At 35.9% G+C, this 27,338-nt stretch overlaps 1 protein-coding gene across 5 annotated transcripts in view; it reads right to left on the bottom strand.

The window, feature by feature from the left end:
- The window catches only part of Mbd5 (methyl-CpG binding domain protein 5), a 334,829-nt gene that overhangs the window by 45,157 nt on the left and 262,334 nt on the right, over window positions 1-27,338 (bottom strand). For 3 of the 5 annotated variants that reach the window (XM_029536364.1, XM_021192375.2, XM_029536363.1), the window contains exons 8-11: window positions 23,402-24,066; window positions 19,724-19,826; window positions 18,532-18,712; window positions 11,598-13,736 (exon numbers count right to left, since the gene is read on the bottom strand). In XM_029536364.1, the coding sequence (XP_029392224.1) occupies window positions 11,598-13,736; window positions 18,532-18,712; window positions 19,724-19,826; window positions 23,402-23,514 (2,536 nt within the window). In that variant the 5' untranslated portion in view covers window positions 23,515-24,066. Of the gene's footprint in view, window positions 1-11,597; window positions 13,737-18,531; window positions 18,713-19,723; window positions 19,827-23,401; window positions 24,067-27,338 lie in introns of those variants that run through there. The other 2 variants (XM_029536365.1, XM_029536366.1) reach the window with 2 other exon arrangements.

Raw genomic sequence — 27,338 nt, 5'->3', positions numbered from 1 at the left:
ACCAACACATTGCTATTTTTGACAGTGACAAAGATAATAATTAACAATCTGTTGTTCTGATGGTATAAAAAGACACTGCACTTAAATGCCCTTACATTAGACTAATATTCTTCCAAAATAGCACCCATATTCTTAAAACCCATATTAAATGTTAAAATTAAGATAACAATATTTAAAACATAACAGTTTAGTTGATATATAATTAGTATTATAATAATTATTAGTGGTTCTCAACCCAGGCTACACAACAGAATTACCTAGGGAAATGAAATACAAAATACAAAACAACAAAACTAAAGCTAGTATCTGGGCCCTAACCCAGACCAGCTGAAAAATCTCTAAGAGAACAACCTGAGATATAATTGTCTTTAAAATCAACCCTGGTGATCCAAGTGCATATAGGGAAGGCAAGATAGGAAAGGTAAATCTAAATCTAAAAACAACCCCTACCTCTGCTCTGCCTGACACCTATTTTTTTGAGGGGGGCAGATGATGGGTGAATAAAAAGTCTTCTTTCCATTAAGATATTGTTTTATATAGTACATTCATTGGACAGATACTTTGTTTTCAATTATTTCACACATATATATGATATAATGAATACTACTACTGTCACCAAAAATCTAAAGGAATTGAAACTCATTCCTGTCATGATGTGCTATCAGAATAACCTCATGTGACAATGTAAGCAACATTTTTTCCAAATATACAGAAATGTTTTCATAACTGTAGAATAGTAAAACTATGATATTTTGTTTTCACCAAATGGAATAATATAATAATTTTTTATATACTTTTCGGTTATATTTTAAAACTAAAACTATATAGTATGTGAAGTGATATTTATTAAGCCACACTGATAAAGTTTAGCATTTATATTTTGATTTCTGTCATCACATATAAGCTCAATGGTGAGCATTTTCTCAGATACCTTGCTAATGATTTGTGTGCACGTGTGCAGCATGCGTGCATGTGCATGCGTGTGTGTATGTAACAGGTGTTAAACCTAAAGCCTCAAGTCCTAGAACTATACCACTGAGTTTTGTTATTTTTAAATAGGGTTTTCTCAAGTTGCCCAGGTGGCCTCGAATTTGTGATCCTCCTGCCTCAGCTTCATGACTACTAGGATTCTAGTTACATATCACCACACCTGGTTACTACTGAATTTTTCCTAAGGAAGTTTATTCTAAAGTGTTCATATAAAAAACTTCATCATTGTGATGCTTGCTATGAGAATCAGAGATAGGTAAAGAGAGCTGGCCAGTTGCAAAGTCCATACACATTGCCATTATACCTGGCATCGGCAGGATGGTGGTGTGGCAGCAATAGTGGCAACTCAAACCAGAACTGCCGATACTACCTTCAGAGTGCGGTCAGTATAACGGTTTCTGTTTTCCCATCTGTCATAGTCTGATCTTTAAAAAAAAAAAGCTCTCAGTGTTTTATTTAAAGGCTGAGATTAAAAAGAAGGCTTTTTGAACATATATAAATATTTATGAAATATTATCATGAAATAATGACATGTTCACAGAGGTTAGGGTAAGAAGACATACAGAATGCTGAAGTAGGCATGTGGTATACAACTCTTTAAATATTAATTCGGATTTTTTTCCCACAAAGTAATCAACACCTTAAATATTTCATTGGTTCCCCAAATTGCTATTTCCATACATACAATCCATCATTTGCATCTGGAGTCCGTGTGTTAGGTGAGCCAGTGAGCCTTATTTACCGGGACTCACTGACACTGTCAAGTTTCTACCTGCTAAATAATAATGACAAGCTTAAATGTGGAGCTCACCATTCTTCTGACCCCACGCAGAGTATATTTCCAAAATATTTAGCATGTATGTAGCAAGGCTTTGTAGATGGATTTCCTTAGAGATTATTTTTTTTATTACTTTAATTTGCCACTGAGAAGCATCCATATTTATGATTCAAGAAGTAGCCATTTGGGGATAACACTGTTTTAAAAGCTCTCCATCTAAATATTCTTGAAAAGTTATAATAAAACACATTCGCTATGAGTGTTTTTACCCTGCTAATGAGAAAGGACAAGGCCAAGCAGGATGCAGACCCAGACACACATGCAAATACAAATATATATATTCTAATCTTCTCCAATTTCTAACAATTCAGTTCAACAAACAGGTACATTCTGCTGGAGAACAGGATTGAAATAGTGATAGAGGTTTAAAAACCTTGCCATTTTCCCCGAAAAAATTCAGAGTTTAGGCAAAGCGGTAAATGCAGAAATCTGTACTCTTCTCCCTCCTCGAACATATAATTACAAGGTAGGAATTTTTAAATGTCTTTTTATATATTAGCAAGAATGATGAGACTGCAACATGCTAAGGCTGGGACATCTATATAGACGGCTGCAACAAGGGGACAATTATAAAACTGGTGGTGTCTGAGCACAAATAAGAAAACTACAGTTTGATCAGGCATCTGAGGATTGAAAACAGATAAAAAGTGCTTCTATGCAGAAACCGATTCTTTTCCCTTAAATAAGAAGGTAAGGCAGATGATGGGGACTATGTCCTGAGTTTCACAAATACAGAAATACCTGAAATATGTGTATGACTTTTATAGATACTGACTCCCTCAGCCCACGGTTACGCTTGCCAGTTTACTCAAGCAGTAAATACATTTGAATAAATATTTTAAACCATTGAAATAGTATCATTTGTTCTCTCTTTCTGTATTTCAAAGGTATCACAGTCATGACACGTGCTTGAATTCAAAACCTGTTGATTGGTTGAATGAATCTACGGAGGCCCTAATATTTGCACTCACTTCCATAAGGGAGGTAACAATGTAGACACGAAGGTGGAAACTGACTTTCCAAGTTATTGATCCAGTGCCAGGAGATGGGGACATCAGAAAGGAGGTAGCATGAAGATGACAGATTACTTTAGAAGGCTCTCAAGTTTCTCAAGAATTTAAGTTACCTGACAGCAGGAGACATTAACTTCAAAGGACAGTTGTAAGGTTATTCATTTATGCATGGAGATACTCAAAGAGAAATCTGAATTTGCATGAATTTTTATATTGGGTTTTTATTTTGTATAGGAATTTTGAACCCATTAAATGTAAATAGGCATTATTTTGTGAACCTGTTTCAGACTTCTGCATAAAAAACTATATTCGTGAATTACGTAAAGTAGTGTTAGTTAAAATAGTTCTTTTCCCTAGCCAAGATGTTTGGTACTTAATTAATAGAAGGGAAAGGAGGGTTTTTTGTTGTTGTTGTTGTTGTTGTTTTTCAAAGATGAAATACCATCAAACATATAGCAATAATTAAATAGGCATCTGGGAATTTGGAAGAAGTTAGCCAGTTCCAGTCATTTACTTAATAAGGATATATAAGATTACTTTGTGTCAACCACTATGAAGTGATAATTCCTTTTCCTGGTCCTGTTGTTTTAAAGTAGAAAGGGAAAGCCATTCAAACCAAAGGGGTCCCAGATTCCTAGCCTAGACCTACAGAGGCAGGCAGGCTAGTGTGGTGAGGGAATGAACATGCTAACCTGCTCACTGAGTGCTACACATAAGCCATATACACACAACTCATATGCTCATATATTTAGTGTGTTTATACAAATAGCCTAAAAAATTTGAGGGATTTACAAAAAGATATTTCTTATTATTAAATTCTAAAGATGTTTAATTTGCTTTAGTTTTAGAATTGCTTTTGCCTCTTCAGATTTGTCTCCCTGGTTACCAAGACTCCTTGAGAGAAGCTCATATGGTGATCAACTTTTATGTTTGCCTTTTGTTAGAATGTATATGTCAAGAAAGCCCATACAACGCAGATCAATGGATTGTTTAAAAAAATGTCACTAACTAGTTTGATTTACTTCACTCTAATTTTGAATGAGTATTATTTTGTGCTAATAAGAACTTTTCTAAACTGAAATGGCCACATACTGCTTTTTTAACCATGAAACTCAAGAGCTTAAGAAAAATATGAAACTTATGAAAAATAATAAGTGTAATGAAAAATACTCCTTTACTCTTTGACCTTTATCATTTGCTTCACTAACTGTACTTTCATTGTAAACAGGTCAAAAGTAATCCTTAATAAAAATAAATCCTTCTGGAGATAAAATATGCTCTAAGAGTCTAATAAATATATTTTTATTTCTCAGCCCCACTGAAATATGAAAAAGTGTCTTCTACATTTAAAGGACTGTTTTTTAAATGATAATAACATAGTTCACTGAAAGATAACTTTTATAAGAACTCTTAAGTATTTCAGTAAAGCTTGATTAATATTTTCAAGCCTTAGTAACAGACAGATTAATGTGCATTTAGGAAAACATGCCAACTTCACCTTTCTGATTTGGATTCTAACACAGATTTTTGATATTCCCAGCTAAGCAGTAGGGAGACAGAGGAAGGGACCTGTAGCTATTTTGTTTGTCATAAGAGAGAAAAGGACCCCAGGCGAAAGTACACTGAGGATGGAGAATGGGGAAAAAAACAACTGCAAGATCTTAGGAAATGTTCTTATCCCTTAACAGGAGCTGGAGAAGAGAAGGTGGGCAGGCAGAAAGAGATGTAGCTTAATTTTTAGGATGTTAGGGACACAGTCTCCAGGCATGATCAAATGAATTCAGAAAAAGCAAAAAATATGTGCGATTCTAGTCTCTTTCTCTTCTGGTGCTGGGGTTGGAACCAGGACTACATGCATGCTATGCTGCAGTTCTACCCTGAGCTACATCCCCATCCTGTACCAATACCCAGAACCTCTTAGAAAGACTTTAAAAAATATGGAAATGTCAGATTGGCTAAGTAACAAAGTTCATTTTTAGGTAAACAGGATATTTGTGTGATGGCAAGACCTGAAAAAGGAAGTTACATATCTTGGTGGGATTTTTTGAATATGTATGAGTGAGGTAAAATGCATCATTAAATACCAATTAGAAGTTTCATTTCAAGAGTCTATACTGAACTTTTAATATAGGCAACTTTCTATCTTATAACCTATTTTATCTGCAACTCTAAAATTACAGTGCCTAGTTTATCACAGGTGCTTAATAAACACTGAATTATTTGATGAATATTCTAAAACCATTGTGTCATGCCAATGAGCTACAAAAGTCAATTTACAATGCTCCAACTAGTATTTTATTTTGAGAAGTGAAATACAACATTTGGAGAACACTGTATGCTATTTTCGAACAGTCTTTCTGATAGCTTGTGCACATAAGTGTTAGTGGGTGTTACGATCACTCCAGTGTGTTATGATTGTGATTAAACATTTATGTGGAAAGTAGAGGTAGGCTGGAATGAGGCTGAAAATATCAGACTATTGTTTTTTTTAAACTTTCATTTGCTCTACATTAAAATGTTTAGTAGACTGTCAAACCAGCAATTTAAAAAACATTGTGTGTGTACATATATGTGAGAACATGCCATGGTGGCTATAAGCTGGGAGGACAGTTTACAAGAGTGGGTCTGAGTCTCTAAGGTTGTCACACTTGGCAGCAAGCACTTTTATCTGTGGAGCCATCTGGCAGGCTCTAGGGAGCTTCTTATTGTGTGAAGAAACTGAAAAATACTACTTTAGGATGGGGTCTCTGGGCTGCTCCATCACTGAGGGATAGTCTACATAGTTGTGCTGCCACTGAGCCCAGACCACGGTACAGAATGAATGCTCACACCTGTGCCCGTGGGTGCATCCCTGGAGCACTGCTAAGCTTTGGAGTCTTTCAGCAGCTCTTTTGGATTTCTATTTTTGGTTTAACTTCTCTGTTGTAAAAGGCAAGTTGTTACTTTGAATTCTAAAGATAATGAAAAACTAATTTTTACTCTTTGCTTGGCTTGCACTGATATTGTTATATTCATAGGATGTAAGAGTTTTATAATTTTGAAATATTTAGGACTACATGAATGTGGAAATGAAATCTACTTTGACAGGGATATAGTTTAGCATTGTTTTTCATTAAGTCAGTTTTTTGTTTTTTGTTTTTGTTTGTTTGTATTTTTGGTAGGGTTGATATTACTTCCTAGTATCTGGATACTTTTTGAACCAACTTAAATATTTTTGGACCAGATTTTAGTAAATAATAGCTTAAGCATCTTCTAGGGAACTGGAAGAATTGGTGGTTGTGTAAGAGTGCTTAATATATTACAATGGAATAAAGTCTTCCAACTAGGATACTAGAACAATTTATTTCTTTAAAGGTACAAAATAGATCACTGAATCAGCAAACATCATTATCACTGAGTTTTGTTATCGCTCTCAATTACATAGACTTAATGTCTGAAGTAAAAACATATTTTAACTCCTCTTGTATACAAGAAAACATTAAACCTATAATATGTAAACGGAACAAGTGGTGTAACCCTGATATGAGGAGACCTTCTGAAGGACTGAGACACTGCCTACAGTGAAAACATCTCATCAATAAAAAAGGATTCATTCTGTAGGACATTAACTAAGGAATAGATTTTCAAGCAGTTTGTTGTCTGGTTAAATAACAAGAGCATAGAGCACTTCAAACTTGTAAATCACGAGCATCACATGGGAAAGAGAATCTAGGCCTTAAAAACCTTAGGTTGAAATGTTTCCGCTAGGAACCAGCATCAGTTCAGTTACAACTGTCAAGGTGCCCTGCTGTCTAACAAATATCCCACAGCTGTCACATCAACCTGGTCTTCTCTACCTGTCTGCACTATAATTCCCTCTGGGCAGGGTGGGGCGGGGCAGGGCAGGGCAGGGCAGGGCAGGGCAGGACAGGGCAGAACTTCCCTTTGCTTTATTTACTGGCATGGTATGACAATAAATACACTGAGCTAATACACTAAGTAGCTTTTTGTGGCCTCACTATTTCATGGTCTTATACCTACCATTTCATTAGCTGTCCTGAGTTTCAAATGTATTTTGTGATGAATGAAAACATTTTCATTTGCTGTTAAGAATTTACATAACACACACACATATATATATATGTACATACTCATGAACATATATTTATTCATAGGTTTATTTATATCTTGATGAGTTAATGCATAGAGTTAAGGCAAATAAATGTCTGTTTTTCTTCTGTCACAAACCCATATTCTTGTCCCTCAGAGCATTGTAATTTCAAGTGCTTAAGCAGAGATGATTGTTTTTAATAGGAAAAAAGTATTTTCTAGTAAAGATATTTTAAGGACTTATTATATGGAAAGCAGCATGGTTATTACTAAGAATATTCATATAATAACTTAAACCCTTCTGTTTGTACTCTGTGAAAGATCACAGGACCAAAAGTGGGACTAGCTATACGGATGTCAGCAGGCTCTGGCGCAGGTGCTTTGTTACTTAGGAAGCAGACTGAAGCAGACTCGTAAGCCCATTGAAGTTTGCTGGTCAAGAACACTTGATTTTTAAACTCCCCTCTAACATACTAGGTTTAACAGGACATCATACTCAGGTGCTGAACTTTGTCTCTCAAAAAACTGAAAATGATGTATACACATGAATTTTGTGTGGGAATGAATTTGTATGCATGCAGGAGAGTATGTGTGGGGTTTGGAGGTCAGTGTGAGTTGTTCTCTTTAGTTGTTCTTCATTGTACTTCCTGAGATGGGGGCTCTTACTAAACCCAAGGCTTACTGATTTGGCGAGATTAGCCCCAGGGTTCTGTCTCTGCCTTCTAACACTGGGATTCCAGGACTGTGCCACTATGTATGGCTTATCACATGGGTGTTGGGGTTTCAAAGTCAGTAAACACTTTGCTGACCAAGCCATTTTCCAGGCCCCTGCCATCTATTTAAATGTCCACTTCTTATATATTTCCAGAGCAGCATGTGGGCACTCTGTGTCTGGACTGAGGTAGGGGACTTTGAGGTCTCGTTTCTCGATCCATCTACAACATTTCTTGACAATTTAGGCACATCACCAAGGATCTTAATGTTTCCTTGCAAACATTAATGTTTCCTTGCAAACTGATATTCAAAAGGTAAGAGATACTTGCACACACTTCAAGATAAAATATTCAGAAGCACTCATGGAAAGGTAACTTAATAAAACACACAGCCTTAAGTTTTTAGAATAAAGAAATTTAGTATTTTTTATATAACCACACAATCCTTGCCTCCAATTCCTATAACTGAACTGAATGTTTAAAAACGTGAATACAGAATTCACACATAGGCTTTCAAACCAATATCTTTAGAGTTTAAGACAGAATGAGTCTCCTTGAAAGACATTCTGAGGGGCTAGAGGGATGGTCAGTGGACAAAGGCATCTGCCATGCAGGCCCACTGAAGTGGAAGGTGAGAATGGACTTCACAGAGTTGCCTCTGACGGCCACATGTGTGCTGTGGCACATGCCTGCCTTCCCCACTGCCTGGAAACACGTGATAAAAAAAAATGTATTTTGAAAATTAGTTACTCATTGAATTAAGCACAAGAGCAAGTCCTTTCTTAATGTCTTTGTGTTGTATTTCTGATTTACACATAAAAGTCTGGGCAAGGCACTGGAGTGAGAAGGTCACCTGTGGTTAGGCTTTGTTGGGAGAGTAGAGTTGGACTATGCTTCCTATCAGTCTGCCACTGTAACATCATGCCATGCAAGACTCAAAAAGCTGACACTGTCCTGCTTCAGGTCTACAGAAACGTCACTTACAGGGACCGGATCCTGTGTCAGTTATAAAGGTCACCAAATACAGTTCACATATTCAGGGAATTCTCTTGATATTCTGAAGAGCTCATCTGCACCAACAGAAACATTCTAATCACGTATGCTATGATACCAGACTCCAAAGAAAGAAGGCAGAAAGAACTGGCTTTTATCTAAAAGTATATTAAAAATTTACATCTGTGGATTGTCACGTGACTTAATGGCTATTTGAAAAGGAAATCAGTAATTCTGGAGACTAAACATTGCAGATGAACTTACGGAGCTGAGAAGGTGATATTTCAGGATCAGAGAAACCTGAGTTCTAATCCTGGTTAAGTTAGAAGATTTTGGTTAGTGAGGTTGTCTGAAGTTCAAGTTTCTCATCTGTTAAATGAAGACAACATTTTATACTATGGGCATCTATATAGGCCATGAATAACGAGTGGAGTACTTGGCACACAATAGCTATTCCATGATAGCTATTTGCAGCATTTTACAAATAAAATATGGTAGCACATGCTTTCAATTCCAGCACTCAGAAGGTCAAGACAGGAAGATGGGTTTGAGTTCAGCATGAGCTATGTACCTTATCTCAAAACAATGGAAAAAGACCAAAAGGTGCATTTCTCTACTCTTACAAAGAAAGCTGGACTGTCCGCTGATGCTTCATTCTAAATGCCCAACATCACTGATCAATGAGTATTAAGGAAAGAACAAATACCAGTGTAAACAGGTATTTTAGTTAGGCAATTATGATAGTACATTCAGTTGACATAATTCACTTCGTAACAAAATAATTATGGGGTAAGAATCTTTTCTAGAATTTACCTTACCAAAAGAATTCATCAGTAAATCAACCCATACTCATAATCAGCTGATCCCTGTACAACAATTAGTATTTAATTTTATTAGATCTAATATTTTCAAACTTTGCACTGACCTAGATTTTTACTAAGTGTAAAATGTTAGCCTACACGTGCTCAGCCATAGGCGCCACACTGCTCAACATTTGTTATTCTTTTAGGTATTCATATGCTAAAGCTTTTCTTATTTTAATAAACTTTCAGCCCATGTGCCTTGACACCCCATTATCAATCTAGGTTATATGTTTATATGGATAAATGAAACAAGAAAATAAATGACCAAGGCTATATAAAATAGGTCTAAATTTGACAATCAGAAGAAACAAGAATATAAATAAATGTCTTTCCCATAATATAAACATAGAAATACATCATTATTGGAACAAATACATTTGCACATATGAACGTAGACCTGACATGAAGCAAACTATGATAAGGGGTATAAAAACTGAGTAATAAATGAGACTAACAATGCTTTACCCAAATGACTGAAGGCATGCTCAATAAATATAGTACATCTTAAAACACTTACGGACTTACTGTTGTTTTAATTTCTAAGTGCATATATTAAAACTTTTATTTGTACAGTATTAGCTAAAACAGCATGAATCAGCGAGAAGTTGGAAGCCCATTATGCACCTTTAAACACATAAAGTTTCACGAGGGTCCTCAAACTAAGAATATTAACAAGGCACTAGTTACTTCAAATCATTTTAAGCCTGCATTCTTTTTGTTTGTTTTAAACACAGGAGATCATTGTGCAGTTCTTCATAGAATACTGACATCCAAACAACACAAATCACAAACGGTGAAAGATGGCAGTGTAAGTGGCAACACCAGGAAAGGAAACACTTGACTTTACCTTCAACATACATGCGGATGGTAACACTTCCCACACAGTGGTATATGCAGCCTATACACATCTACACGGTAACATAATAGCAAAGGTGTCAGCAGTTTTCCCATCAGGACTAGCAATCTGGTTTTTATTTTGTGGTGCTGGGATTGACCTCAAGGTCTTGTGTACACTGGACAAGGGCTCTCCCATTGAGCTAACCCCAACCTTGGATGGTTTAGTTTTTAAATCCTGCTTATTTTAAATGTGAATGCTAGTGTCTCTGCCCTCTTTTATTTCCTCCTTGTCGGTTCCTACAAGTCTGAAATCCTTAGTGTTACATTTTGAGTATTTTCTTTAATGTTTCCATGATCATCTTTCTTGTTGCTTCAACGATTTACCTCTCTAGTGTTCCAGGATAGTTTTTATAATGATTTCTAAAGATTTTATTGTGCAAAACACAGTTTTTCTAATGTGTTATTTTTGTATAAACTTGTATCCTTTAATGGTGCAAGAATATTTATAATAATTTGGGTCCAAAACTTTAATATGGATGCTAAAAATATAGTTCAGCTCTATGAGAAATTTTAAAGCAATTCCATGATAAAAAATTCTGGAAATCGGGTTTTCAAGCCTCATTTTATTAGAAAATTTAAATTATTATTTTTTTTTTAAAAAAGGAAGTAGCCAATATCCATGTTTGAATTTTCTTGAACAAATAGTAAAGGACAGCAAACTAGGGTAAGAAACACATTAGAAGACAACCTCCTACTTCACACAGCCTCTAGTGACCCTTTCCTACCCAGTGACCTATTTCTGTTGAGCAGCAAGAAAAAAAGAAATCCATTTCTTTTGGCCTTTCTGGATTTTCCAAGATGAGCTTCATTTACCTGTGTATAAACCAAAGCTAGGTAAACAACTTCCATATTGGTGTAAGCCAAGGACACATCTCATGGACCAGGACACCTTGCCTTCGGCGGTTTCCTTTGCAGTGTACAGTCCAATGGTTATGAAATCAATTGAAAGTCAAACAATATTCAAAATGACACGGATGGACAACAAATAACAAGAACACACGGAATCCCCTTAGTTGGTATTCTTTCTAAAAGACAAGTCCCTATCATTCTGTAAATAAAATTATAAATACTAAGGAAATGAAGAAAATATTCACAATGGGGAAAGGAACATCTGTTATCATAATAAATATTTTGGTACAAAAATTTAAAAACTGTAGAAAACTTTAGTACCTTTGGGTACTTTTTTCTAATAAAATCATACCTGCTTCAGAACTTGTTTGATTATAGCTGCTAACAATGCTGTTTGGTATCACTGGAGTGGAGGACGTTGAAATTCTTGACTGAGGTGGATTGGGATGTAATGAGTTTCCTAAAGCCATGCCCGACTGACTGAGCATCCCACAGTTCCCGCTAGCCTGAATTTGATTTATTAAACCTGCAAGATGGTGGTTGGGGACTGGACTGTTATTGTGAACAAAGTTAGTGTTTGCATTGTGGCAGTGCACGGCTTCCCCTCTTAAAGGTATGCTCTGTGTCAGTGAATTCTGAAGAACAGTGGAATTCATATTAGGATCTGGAAAATGCAGCTGGTTAGCAGAGCAAGGCAAAGCAGTATTTGATCCCCCACAACCCGGGGTACTATTGCTACTCAAGTGAGAGCTTTGACAACTCATAGACTGTAGTAACTGAGACATTGAACTGATGGGAAATGACCCCTGCCCATGCTTCCTTAGCAAGTCAGGTCCAGGTTTAGGAGCTGCAGAACTATCCATCTGGGACTGTCTGAGCAAACTCAACACTGTGGTGGGTGGCTGCTTTCTTTTCCTTAATGAGTCTTTTTGCTGAGACATCAACTTGTCTCTTAGTGCTGCTCGACCACTTTGACCTTCACCTGATGGGAGAAGCATGTTGGCAGTTGGAGGGAACATGGTGTTTAAAGTGCTGTGTCCTTCAGTGTTGCCGCTGCTGGCAACAGCTCCAGAATTGTTACTGCTGCTATTGTTGTTACCAGCAAGTTTGTTTTGATTTGCTAGCTGTGCTTTGGCTGCTGCTGAGAGTAAACTACTTGCTGGAAAGGAGGCAGCATTGTGCTGGTTCAAGATCTGATTTAAAGGCATTCCCAGCAAACCAGGCTGACTCTTTACAGAACCATTTCCGGCAGGTGCAGTAGGAAAAGCTGCACTGCTTGGGGTATTGAGTACATTACTCATTCCAGCAATTAATGGGTTAGGGATATCCTTGTACTGATGATGTCCATCAGACTTGGTAGAAGGGCTTGATGGCATTGATGGCCTTGGGGAACCTATTGTTGACCTTGGTGACCTAGGTGGAACCTTTATGCCACTACAAGTGGCCTGGGGTCCTACAGGTGGCATCATGAAATTTCCATGATCTGATGATGTGGAAGATGAGCGTGATCTTTGGGGCGATGCCTCAATCCTTCCAATTCCAGTCCCCATCATGTGCACTGGGGATGTCACTGGAGAAGGGGACAGGGAGGTTGAAGCTGAATGTTGAATTCTTTGTACATGACTCCCATGATTCATATGACCAGGTTTTACAGTTGGCAAAGGGAGATTACTTGGCAAAGGAACAACAGCAGGAGGCATGCTTACATTCATCACAGGTACCTGAGAGTGGACATTTGAATGGAAACTGGTTGGATTAATGATAATAGGGTTCTGATTCACTGGTTTACTAGGAATAGGGTCAAGAATGCCAAGTGGATCTTTCTCAGATGTTAATGGCTTTTTCTGAAGAGCACAAGAAGGTGGAGGAGGGGGAGGTGGGCCTTGGGGTGGTTTGTGGTGGAACATTGCTCGTGGTATTTCCATATTAGTTGAAAAATTACACATTGGTTTTTTCATTACTGGACTCTTTGTAGTCAAGGTTGGGGAAAGAGGTATATTAGTTCTTCCAGCCATTGCACAGGATGACTGTACGGGAGAACCATGTAGCATTACTGAAGGTGGAGAAAGAGGAGTCCTATTCAGGTGAATAGGGCTGGAATTGGGAGCTCCATGAAAACCAGGGTTATTTCTTGTGAAGACATCAGGGCTTCCGAGCGGGTCAGTCCTTGGAGAGATTGAGCCATCTCCATAGATCTGGGACCCTGATGATGCTGGGCTGGGCAGGCCTCCATGGCTGCCACGAAATGGAGATTTCTGTCCATGCTCACTGCTGCCCAATCTCTGGCGGGGGTAGACGGGGTGGAGCTCCTGCTGCTGGCTTCCAGGCAGGTCTTGCATGTATAGCCTTCCCATGGCATTTGACGATGATCCAGTCATTAACTTGAAAGGATTCTTACATTCCGGCATTACAGAATTTGTAACTCCTTCATGAGACTTGTTTCTTACTGATCTTGGAGTTGCTGCCCGTGAAGGTACTACTGGAGTTGCATCTGATGTGAAAGAGAAAAAGAATTTCATTAGTTATCTCAATTGTTTTGTGTTGGGAAGAAGAGAGGAAAAGAGAAAACTGAGGAGGGTGAGACAAGGACACCTGGGAATGCAGATTTGCAAGTGAAAGCTGTAGCTCCACACAGTTAAAACAATTCTCGAAGCCATATTAAACTTTGACTTAAACAAAGTTTATTATTCATCCTTAACTGATGAAAGGTTCCCAGAAACTACTTATTATCTTTGTTTACTCCTTGTCTGTTAAGATTGCATGGCCATAACAATCAGTATAGGCTGACATTAGTCATTTTAATATTCGGAATTTGAAAAATCAAGACTGACAGCCCAGATGGCGATGGCAATGTTGCTGTTTTGCTGCATTTGCAATTTTTAAGAACAGTCACAACAGAATCTTTCTGGCATTTTTTTCTTGTGGTGCTTAAATAAATTGCTATTTGCACAAGACAATGAGTTACTCTGTAACTGTTTCGGTTACCTGACTGAAACCTTTTGAGATGCTATGGAAATAGTTCCTTATCCTAGAATTTGTCACAGTAAGAGCAAGGCTCTTAGTTTCTGTGATTTGAGTAAATGACTTTTCAGGTCTTTATTGCAGCAGTGATAACAAGAATACATACAGTGATATCACCACACTTAGCTTCCCGGATGGGAACTATCTGTAACCCTGTATAATACAGTTTCTTAATTTGTTCTTATTGTGAAGACAGCTTTAGTTAACCATCTTGGGTAAGATATTACAGTCCCCTTTAAAGGAAGGACTTCTCATGTAAAATGTAGTTGGGATGTCAGAGTTTTCAGGACTGAGTTGCAATCCAGCATTCCCTTTTACATCAGCTCATCTCTCCATCTTTTCAGAATCCTTCAGTTCCTTTGGAGATCAGACAGAATATAGGCAACAAAAGTGTGCTGGCTCATCATAAAGAATTTTTGGCTTATCATGTCAGAATTTTAGGTCTAAGATTTTTAAAGAAAAAATTTTAAGGCCCTAAGTATTTTATAATGTTGCACCCTTTAAAACAAAAATGGCAAATAATACCTATATACTAATTCCCATTAATTTGTATTGACTCTTAGAGAGTTGTGTTGGAAAGAATGCTGACAGAGCTGCACTCTGTGAGAAATGCCAGAGAGTCTACGAAGGCACAGGAGCTGGAAGTGCCACCAATCGTACTATATATTTGCCATATCTATTTTGAGACTTAAAAGCATATTAGCAATTATACTTAGATTCATTTGCAATCAGAGATACACTTAAGGGGTAATTACATACTTAAAATGAATCAACTTCTAGTATTTGCAGGAGAGTATACAGGTCAAATCATATAATAACTTTTAAGACAGCATTTCTCCATCATGGGCACACAGATTCTAGCTAGGAGAGGACTGAGCATGTCTTCCCAGTTCCCAATTGGAATATGTAGACTTTCTGATTCTTGTATCCTAGGGGTTCTTTTAAAGAGTAATTATGTTGGGACTAAATAACATAACAAAAGACACAGGCTACACTTAACTGAGGCTAATTTTCTTGTTAAAGAGGGATCATTAAAGGTTATTAATTAAAGGAACAATGGATTAAGATACGCAGTTCATGGTACTTGGTGGACAGTGAGAATAGAGTTAAATGTAGTAGCATCACCAGCAAGACCACAGACTACATTCTGTATAGTAATACGAGTCACCTGCTTGCATTTTAAAAATTATCAATATATTTATATAATTATCTATAGTCCCATGATTAAGATACAGATAGTAGTGGCACTTTTATATTCAGCTAGCAGAATTTATACAATAGTTGTGGTTCAGAAAGGATTTCTTCTATACCTGGGGATAAATTATTATTATCTTTAAAATAATAGTAATGCTAAATAGACAAGAGTCAGGCTGGTGTTGAATGACAGGGGCTAAAGTACAGTTAGCAAGTGTGAAATCTTGGTGCTGGTCAGGTTCTGTCAAGTATATACAGGTAGAACATTTGAAAGAATAAATGGAAATGAAGTTAACATTTATGCTAAAGGGATGTGAGCGTTGCTTTGTAAGTTTGAATTTTTAATTACTTAAACCTCAGTTTATGGTGACATAAAGTTAGGAAACAAAGGTTAAGTGTGAAGCTAGTAAAACAGTGCACTTAATTCAATCAAACACACTGTTCTAAAAGGAGATGAGACACACCTCTCATGGTATCTTCAATTTCAAGAATTGAACTTCTATGTACAGGTACAGTATAAGTCCTAGTACACGATTCTGCTAGGGTTTTTAGAACAACAGTGCAGATTGCAGAGACAGGCAAATGCCAGGATACAAGAGGGTATGAGATCAGCATGTTTAAGAGCAGCATGAGCTGGAGTTGGCTCAGTGGTTAAGAACACTGCCTGCTCTTACAGAGGACCCGGGTTGAGCTCCTAGCACCCACATGGCACCTGGCCACATCTCTAGCTCCAGTTCCAGGAGACCAGGTGTCCTTATCTGACCTCTGCTGGCACATACAGCCTTAAATCTAAAAACAAGAGCATATGCAACACACGCAAAATTCATGCAAAGTGGTTAGTAGCTATGCTAAGGTGGCAGGGCAATGTTGAATTTTAAATAACTTATTAACATCAAATGTACATTTACAATGTTAGAGCCAATTTTAATTTAAGAACCTACACCTTTTTAGGAAAAAAGTTCCCTGAAAGATTTGTTTTTCTTATCTACTTCAGTGGAATAATCATTTCTTTGAATTCCTTGTTCAAAGTTAGTGGGTTATTGTACAGAAGCTGTATGCTAACAGCAACTAAATATCAATTTTTCTCTCTCTGAACTCTCGGTCTGAGTTCTTTTATGTATGTATATGATATGCAAATATTCTTGCATCCAGAGCTCTCATTGGTTTGGCTCCAGTTTACTTATTATTATTTAATCTCCTACTCAACTCAGATTATTTCCATGCCATCCACTATTTATGGCGTACTAAATATGGTATATAATTATGGATAAAGTTTCTATTCTTTTTATTCTTTTTATTATTTTTCAAAGCTAGTCTTGATTTGAGTTCTGCCATACAACCTTGGGTGATGGTTAGACACATCATGGTGATATTTTTAAGAACTTTATAAAACAGAATCAGCTGTCTATTGAATAGACACTTGGGAGCTTAGCTATATTTGTTTTGAGTTACTGTTTCAATGTTAGATAGGCTATAGTTCCTCAGCCTCAAGTAATCCCAGAGTATAAATTGATCAATAGGGAAAAAATAATTTTAAAAGTGAGAAAGTCAAATGGACCCAACCTTAAGCAAGTAATCAATGTTACCAACACGAGATTAGCTAACATGTGCTTCTTGATGAAGATATGACATCATTCACATACCATTCCTGCCAAACCTGGCATAAATGTAATATGAGGAAACAATTATGGAATTCAAACTGAGGAACATTCTGCAAACCTAGCCCATGTGCCTCAAAAATGTCAGTGTCATGAAAGATTGGCACAAACTGGGGATGAAGAGTAAAGAAATGTAAAAGCTAATTACAGTGTATAATCTCAGGTTATATTCTAGATTCTAAAATAGGAATGAACTTTTAATGCTAGCAGGGTTATTAGTAGGAAAATAAAAGGAACTTGAATACAGGCTAAAGATTAGCTCCTAGAATTTTATCAGCATCATTGGATTGTGGTGGCACAGAGGAATATCCTTTACCTCTACATACAGACGATATATCCTTCTTTATCAGAGAGTTTCTGATGTTAGCAAGAATATTTATATACAGCCTGGAAGATCAAACTTTACAGCATAGGGGAATTCTACAAATACCCTGGCACTTTTCTGTACCTTTGCAATTTTTTACAAAGGAAAGTGTCAGGGCTCCTGTGGTAGCTCAGTGGGCCAATGCACTTGCTCCTAGGCCTGACAATCTGAGTTTGACCCATGAGAGAGAACCTACTCTTGTAAGTTGCCTTCTGACCTTCACGTATGTACTGTGACCATGCATGTGCATGCATACACAAAGACATTCCAATACACAAATATACTAAAATTTTTACTTAAAAAGAGATTTTGTGTGTGTGTGTGTTTGTTGTCGGAGTGTGCCATAAAAAGCTCTTGGCCAACTGTTTTGTATTCAGGTAGGTGCTTAATAAATAGCTATTATGATTTTTAAAAAAAGAAACATGGTTAATTTCTTTTTATTTAACTGTGATTGAAAATGGGGTTTCTAATGTACTATATCCTGGTTACAGTTTCCTATAGCTCTACTTCCCCCCCCCCAACCCCCAGTTTCTTCCCTCCCATCTGGATCCACCTCCTATCTATCTCCCATTAGAAAACAGACTTCTAAGGGAAAATAATAAAATAAAACATAATAAGATCAAACAAACTTCTAATAATATTGGTAAGCTATATTGAGACTTGATCTTATCCACTGAAATCTATATAAGTGGATCTATATATAATCTATATAAATCTATATAAGCCCTATATAAGTGGATGCTTTCTATAAAACAATGTAGTCTTTATTCCTGTTAGCTTTTCTGTATGCAGATACACAGAATTTTAATTTGCTGGTTAGTATTGATTTTGATTATGCAACTGTACGTTATGAATAAGAAAAATTTAAAAACATATCCATGGTAATTTTTTTCAAAGAAAATTTGCTGTTTGTACTCAAGATGTTAGAACACACAAAACTGTGGATGTTCAAAATAGATAATAAGAAATCCCTTGCAAGGTGATTTCTAGCTATTCTTTGTTTGGAATGGAGTCAGGAGATTTGCTAACCCTGCAACAATGTTACATACTTGTTCCTCCTCCAGGACTCGTGAGCACCAGAGAAGGATGCGGGGCCTCCATGCTTTGATGGAGTGTGGCCACTGCAATGATTTTTCTTTTATGTATGCATAGCTTTGTGACATCATCATCTGCCTTAACATCTTCTGCAGTTCTCTGCTTCACAGCAGCTCCAGGATCAAAATTAAACACCTGGAAAAAAACCACAGATTCTGTTTATAGTATGTCTAGCAAACATTTAATAGAAAACCTCATGTTTACACAGAGAAATGCTGGGCATAGATTAAGTTACAGACAGGAATTAAGTAAGCCTTTAAGGTTTTAAATGGAAGGAAAACAACTTTACATAATTTAAAAATACTTCTGGCCAAATAAATTTTTTTTTTAGTGACAGACAATGAAAATTATACAAATTTTATGATAGTTAATTTAATTAAAGACAGGGAAGGGTATAAAGTCTAATAATGTTTATAATTTAGGTATTTCCTGATGGCGTGACAGCACAGAAACAAATGGAGCACACTGTGAAAAACGTGAAAAGCCACAGCATTCTACATCCTTGTTTTTGCCACAGCATCCCGGTCTGCTTACTCTCCCTGTTGTTCACTTTTATTGCTACATTAATATTACTTCCTTACTGATCTAAAAATCTACTGTATGTCAAAAATCCTTATTATATAAATTTATTTAAAAAATATGGTAATATACAAAAAGAAAAAGGTGTTTATTAATCGTTAGTTTAAAAATTAGTACTAAATGTACATTTCAGAGAATAATTATTTTTTTACCGAATATTTCACTATTTTAAATTACATTGCTTTTTTACTTTGTAAAGCAGTAAAACTGCTTCATATTCTTATGATGAGAGTTGAACTTTGTGATTTTAAGAATATCTGTGGCAGATTTAGCAATACCAGTGCAAAGACTATCATTACAGGTCTGAGTAGTCATAGTAGTGAATGAACATACTGTACTATAAGCAAAGCTCCAATAAAATATTCAATATGTCACCTATGAAAATGAATCAGATTATTTTTTTTACAATCTTTAAGCATTCCAAAGTACATATAAGATAACTGAAATGAATGTAATCTAGAAAACTAATGTAAAAGTGAGATGCCAGGTGAGAAGAGCGAAAACATGAAATGACCCAAGCCAAATCCCAACTGAAACCCTGCTGCAGCTCTACTGTGAAACGGTTACCTTGGGAAGAATAAGAGGACATTCCAAGCCACACTTGCATGTTCCGTCAGTAAGCAGGTATGTCTTAACCTGGTCCAAGCAAGATAACAAAGACCCACTGGGACTGCAAAAATAGTTAAAAAAAAACCATCAGGAAATAATTTTGATCACATATATAAATGTATATGCTTTTTTAAAATAAAAAGTAAAATTTATAGACTTATTGGTCCTTCATGAGATATTATTTTACTAGTATGGAAAGACATTTTATTTCCAATATTATGTTAGCTACTAATTACAGATGTTAACAGTATCTCTTTCTTTGGAATGGAAATATTTTTCAGGAAAATACTTATTTTTCATAGAAAATGAAAGTATTTTTTGAAAATTTGGGATTGAAGATGGTAAACTTCTATTCTTAGCAAAGGACAGAAACAGGTAAGAAAGGAAGAGGAAAAGTATGTGAAAGTAATGCTATTCCTCTGAACTCTAAGGTCTGCTTTAAGCTGGTTGAGAAAAGTGAAATGGCAGCATGCTGAGTCTCAAACCAGAAAGTCTAAAACACAAAGAAGCTGGAGACAGCACGTTTCTCCTGTGTCTGCTGCCTGTTTCTGTGGAAGCAGAGGAGCTTCCAGCCACGCATCTTCCCATTCCCTCTGTGTGCATCTCTCAAGATGGGTAAGTGTGACCCAATTCAAATTCCACTGAACACAGAGAGATTGACAGAAAGGGAAAGAGGTATTAGGTAGAGCTGGCAGAAGAAATGCAGTGTTAGGTGTCACAAAGAGCTGTATAGGTCTCCAGGCTCAGGGTTTCAGCCATGAAGTCAGTAAAATAAGTAAGCATAGAGTCACTTTAAGTCTGTACATTAAGAACTAAGTTTGCATTTTAGGATATTTTATTAATAGGTTGGTTTTTTTACAGCATAAATGGATTCCAAAATTTGTATCTATTAAGAGAATATATTTTATTTGTGACTCTTTAGAAAAACCTTTCCTTAAGCCTTCTGATCAAATTCATCCAAAAAATACCATTTCCCATGCAAAACACTCCTGGATAGAGTCTATTCTGCCTCCACAGAAGCACAGGCAGTACTTGAAATGGGCTAGGTTAAGACATGTTCATAAAATATTACACAAGTGACTTTGGCACAAAGAAAAGGTCTAAAAAAAATTCTCCATCTTAGTTAAGTGATCTATTTAGATGACATGAAAGAGTAATAATTTCACATTGTAGACTGGAATTTCACCATAGCAGACAGGCATCACCACAGATGCCTTTGTAGGCCTGATAATCTTAGTTAAAAAGTGTAACTAAAATATATCACATTGCTTTTCTCTCATGAAAAATTAGTAAGTTTAACACAAAGAAACTGCTCAATATTTTACTTTAAACAAAGTGTATGGATAGCAAGCTACAGGGATTTAATTGTAAAATTTAGCCTAAAGTGAAGAATTCCTAAAGTCTATTAAGAATACTCCAGACACTTTAAAAATACTTCCCTACCACTCAGTTCAGTCTTTTTCTTCAGTTGTAGCTCTTTAATTAACTTTTGGTAGTAATAATTAAGGTAAAAATAGTTATGTCTTAAATCACAGATAAAGCTTACAAGATTGGAAACAGGTGGCAAACTTAACTAACATGTAGCCTCTGTGCCACAGAGCAGGGACAGCTGGAAACTAAGCTAGTAATGAGCTGTGTGCATGGCCGTGTTCAGGCAGCTGTGTGCAAGGCCTTGTGCAGGGAGCGTGGTGTGAGCAGGAGCAGCAGAAGGGGGCAAACTTCCCACAAATGTTCTAGCAGAAATTTAACTGGCCTCAGCCAAACAGATTAGATCCATGCTGGCTTGACTTAATGTGAAAGCATTTTAATTTTACCTTATCGGGCAAGTTCTTCTCTAAGAATTTTTGGTGTGCAGATTTGATTTGGAGACGTTATGCGGAGAGGATTATTATACGTTCAAGACTAGGGAGATATGGAAACTCACCCACAAGGTCATTGTGAATTCTTGAACCTTAATCTCGATTCTGACTCTTAGACTTGGCCTGACTTTTGGTCACAGTGATGTGAAAAGCTGATTTCATGAGTATTTATCAAGACTTTAGAATCACTTGGCCCAGGCTGTATGCACTTTTCTTTTTCTTTATAGATCTTGAGCAACATGAACACAAACATGTCTCTAATAACGTTCAGTGTTGTATTAGTAACAAGATATTTCTGGCAATATATGAACAATGGTGGCAATAGGAAGAGTTTGAGAAAATTAATCATGAGTGTTTGTGTATCTCATTTCCATGGGCTAGACTACACATTCCTTACTTTTTTATTCCTTCACTATACAATGAACAGAGAACACCTTTAATATTACAGAAAAAACAAATGCATCTGACAAAGAGAGGAATTAAGTTTACCTCAAGAAACTTCTAACCCAAATCAAACAAACCCATATCTACTCTGCCTTCTTGAGTTATGGGATATCATTTTTAATATTTATATAGTGAAGAGTATCTGATTTATATGTTTTTGGTCTTTATTTTGTTTTTCTAAGCATAGGGTTTCTGGTGTCCCAGACTGGTTTAACTCACTATGTAGTTAAAGCCTGTTCTAAATCCCTGGTCTTCCCACCTCTCTCCTAAATTCTAAGATTATAGGCATGCGGCAAATGCCCACCACATATATGTAGCATTGTAGAACAGAAGCATTGTGTTGAATCTAGGTTATAAAAACCACACTGAAACCCATGCCACCAGTATAACGATGTGCTGTCTCCTTTAAAAATGTCTATTTTTAAATATATCACAAATTTATGTATCCAATCTGTCATTACTTATTAAAAAATCAATAAATAAATTTAGGCACCAATTATTTAATAAAGAAGGGTAAAATTTTGTTTTGTTTTTTAGAATTGGACTCATTATGTAGCCCAGGGTGGCCTAGAACTTGCTATGTACTCCAAGGTGGTCTTGAACTCACAGAGAGGCACCTGCCTCTACTTCCCAAATACTAGGGTTAAAAGAGTAGGTCACCATTCCTAGCTTGGGAGCTAAAACTTTATTAACAGCTAGCCTATTTATTCCATTCAGTGTGTGTTCGTTTGTTCTCTCTCTCTCTCACCCCCTCTCTCCCTCCCTCTGTCTCTCTCTCTCAAACACACACACACACATTTATATACTTGCCAAAAACATGAGCATTATGACTTTTTTGTTTTTGCTATTACAGTAAGAAAACTGATTAAAAATATATACAGAAAAGGTACAAGTTACTTTAAGTTAAGAAGTCTAACCATGAAAACAGCTAATGAGTTTCAGAAAGGCTAGATGGAGTATTCTGAAGCAGGGTGATTTTTAAAAAGAGATATTGTATCTATTTCTACTATTTCGCATTATCCTGTAACAATAGTATTCTTGTTTATATTTTAGAAAGCTTTGCATTTTCTTTATCATTCTTACAGAGAAGAAGAAAGGTAACTTTACAAAGATGAAAGTAATACATAAAGATTCTCCTCAATAATCTAAGGAAATCTACATTGCTAAACAGCAAAGAATAAACATACTTGTGTATTTCTAGCACAGAGGTCATTTATTCCAGCCTATGTTAGGTGCTGTCAGTCAAAACATTTTGTTCCTTTAAAGGAGATCAGTCTTTTACTGCCTTAATCTTGAAAATGCAAACTTGGGGTAAGAGTTACCAAGAGCTCACCTGATGTAAAGCACGCCATTATGGTCCACACGCCGCTGCCAACCCACGGGAACCTGGATAGCTGGAAGACCTCCTTCCTTTTCTCCTCCGTCACACTCTTTGCCTCCATTCATTTTCTGTGTCTGCTTGGGTGCTCCAAAGATATCAGCAATAAGATGATATCCTTCTATTACAGAGCATGGTGGCCTTCAAAACTGGGCCAGCATAGCACAGTTTTCCCGGACTACGAAGTACATGGGGAAACTTGGGCTCAGTTTGGAACCAAGTCCTTGAAATCAGCCATTGTGAAAGTGTTCCCCATTATAATCTACATTAAATAAAAAAGTATTTCATTCCTAGGCATGGTCTACATAGGCAAAACCAAACACTCTCAACCAGGGAAAATCATAATTCACCTATGCTGGTACCTGTCTGAAGCAGAAGAGGAAGGGATGAAAAGTTTTTAGTTGTACATTTTGTCTTGAACCTTGATAATGGACTAAAATAACCTCTACTGTCTAGACACTGGTCTGTCCTGACACCAGCAGCCAGGTAATGTCTCCAGTTCTGCCCGCCGTTAAAGGCCACATGCTTTAAGCTTCCACTTCATTTTCCAATGGGAATCCAAGGTGTTGCAGGCTGGTTCATCTGATGTTTTCATGACTTCAAAATTCCATTGATGTAGCCTGAAATATATGTACATATATAAGCTGTACATTTAATGTTGAAAATTGGGAAGCCACGTAATTTTAAAAATAAACTTCTAAATGTACCTGGTTACTTTTGTGATCTCTGCTGTCAAAATCATATGTAAAATTGAGTTTTTTTTTTTAAAGTTATCTCATAGTCTTTGAAATTGAAATAGAATAATAGGACATTCCCTTCGCTTTCTTTCCTCTAGCTCCTCCCATACCTTCCCTCAAACCGCTCCCATGGGCTACTCTTTCCCTTGACACTATCAAGTGGATAGCTTAGTTTTCTTTGATTAATATTTTTATATATACATATAGACATGTAAGTGTACACACACACACACACACACACACACACACACACTACTGAGTTCCTTTTTGTTGTTTATGTGTACATGGTTTCAGGGCTGACCGTTCTACATTGGGCAGCTAGTAAGGGGCTGGTCCCTGCAAGAGGCTAATTCTAGAAAACTTATTTTCTTACAGATTGATCCATTAACTTTAATTAAATCATTTGATTTATTTTTCACAACAAGAAACTTTTTAATTACTTGAAATAGATCCAAAATTATGGTTGCTCACTCTCTCTTCCTCTAACTTGAAATGAAAATATACCCACCAACTTTTATGACCTGTCTACCAAAAGCACATGATTTAATGAAATGACATTTTGATTACTCCTTACTATTAAACTTAGCTATGATTAAGCTTTCTTTCCTAATCGTTAGATTGTACTACATTTTTTTTTTTTTTAGTTTTAAAGGAAACAGTAGATGAAATAAAACAATTATACATTTCCAAATGTAAAGGAAAGTTTTCTAGTACATTTGTAGTCAAAATTTTCCAAAACCTCTTATATTGTGGTATGCTCTCTAAACTTCTTTATTAACTTACAAGGTGTATTTGGAAAAGACATACTGACTTAAACAACAGGGACTAGTGGTTGTGTGTGTGTGTGTGTGTGTGTGTATATATATATATATATATATAGTTTTATATATATATATAGTTAAACAATATGTCGGTATAACTAAACAAGTTAAACAAAGGAAGTAGGTATATAACTAGTCAATACCCATTCTTAGACTCTACATATTTAAACTGGCCTAAAATCAGAGGTCTTTCATTAGGAAAGCAGGAAACCTTCTTACAGTGAAGGCCATTGTAGATTTAGACATATGCCTTATGTGTGCCCTGGCCCAGAGACAGGGTAAAGATGTACTGAAGCACTCGTTTCATTGAAAAGCAGGAACTGTGTTTATAGGTATGGTAAACTATGGTAGACAATTGGAAAGTAGCAAACTTCCCCAATATTTAATGGTAAAAAAATTAAAGTATGTTCTACTTACTTCTAGGACTCTGGTAATCTTATCTCTTATAGAGACCAACCCATTTTCTGAGATGCAGTCATATATATATATATATATATTTTTAAGTAACTTGCAGTATAAAAATTGAACACTTTCTCTTGTTTTCCAAATTTAGCATTTTAATATTACTATGCTTCAAAAAAAAAAAAAAAACTACATTCCACAACTTGCTTCTCTCCTTTCCCTTGGAGACCAATCTTGTTTATGTGGCTTCATGAAACTCCAGGAAAACAGGTTAAAACAGAAAAGACTGTGATATTCAGGCTAACCCCTTGTAATTAGCATTTCAGATCTAAGATTCAGTTTATGCTTCAGGCTAATTTGTATTTATTTCACAGACAATTCTGCAATGATGAAAGTCAAATGTGTGTATTTATGTACATGCATGTTTTGAGGGGGATCGCTGTTGTAATTCTACCAATGTTTTCATTTTTTTCTTGCTTCCTTTCAGTATGCAAATCAGTGTATAAAAATTCACTCTGAGAGAATTCAATTCCAGTGGCTTGATTTCTTTGTTGCCCTAGCTTCTTCTGACCATTCAGAATCTAAGTAAGATGTTACTTCCCCCTTAAACGATAATTTCTATTAAATACGGACACTCCTTTATCTGTAATTAATTTACTAATGCTTCCTGTTTTATGCTTATTAGCAGGATTAATTTGCTTACTGACTCTTTTTATAGGGATAGAAACACTGAGAGGAGTCTTCACTCACTCTATCCTTCCTATATTCATAATTCTGATATTAATTCATGTTGACTGTGCATATTCTAGTCAACATGATTTTATACTCTAATTTTTATCACACTTGTAATACCTTTTTACATCAAAAATCTGAAGTGAGGAATGTTTTAACGGAGGTCAATGAGTGCATGCATGTTGATAAAATCTAAGCCAATAAATTTACGCATACTGATAAAAATCTAAAAAGCATTTTTTTCCTCTAGATTTATCTTTAAGAATCTCACAACTTCTGAGTAACAACATCAGTATAGAAGACTAGGCTTCTATGAAGAACTTGTGAACTATCAGTTTTATTAAGTAAAATATATTAATTGTATTAATAAACTAGAAAATGAATGCAGCAATATAAACATTATGCTTATATTTTAACAGGGTGTTATTAATGCAACAGTTCTCCTTTTTCAATCTGTTTTACTTATGTTCTTGTTAACATAAGAATAGACTTAATATGCATTACTAAATGTATTTTTAAAAGTCACACTCAAAAAATTATGAAAACTAAATATCTGAGAATATGAAATCGTAAAAGTACTAAATAGCCATTCTTCATATAAGTATTTAAAATGCCATAAAGTTGTTTGAATAATGTCAAACAAACTTTATTAACAGTGATGATAATCTGTATCAATGCACATGACTAACTGGTCTTGTGCTCAGTTTAAGATACACGGTAGCACAGAACTAACAGCAAATGATTATTCGATTATTAGGAAGACTGTACAATAAGTAAAATATAGAAATTATGTCATACAATTAAATCATCACCAAGCTTTTTAAAATATGATTTTAAACTTGGCTCATGAAACATTTATAAGTCTATTCCCATCCTGCATTGGCAAGACTGAATGCTTCATTTTTCAAACTGATAGTAAGTTTCATATAGAACAATCCTCTGTGCTTATATTCCAACATTCATATGTACAACAATGAATGTGATTGGACTAAAATACATTATTAGTACTATAGAGAGCTGTATTTAAATGACTACAACATAGTTATCATTTGACTGAATACTAAAAGAAATAGCCACAACCTTTCTATTTGTTAAATTATGCTTGTTAGAGTAGCCATAGGCCATACTTTCGCAAATTATCTTTTCATAAAATATCAATTACTTAAATGTGTCCTTCATTGCACATACCCAGCCCTTGTC

The sequence above is a fragment of the Mus pahari genome, chromosome 3, assembly GCF_900095145.1.
Source record: "Mus pahari chromosome 3, PAHARI_EIJ_v1.1, whole genome shotgun sequence".
In the NCBI taxonomy this organism is placed as follows: Eukaryota; Metazoa; Chordata; class Mammalia; order Rodentia; family Muridae; genus Mus; species Mus pahari.
This window is presented reverse-complemented; position numbering and strand designations above follow the sequence as displayed.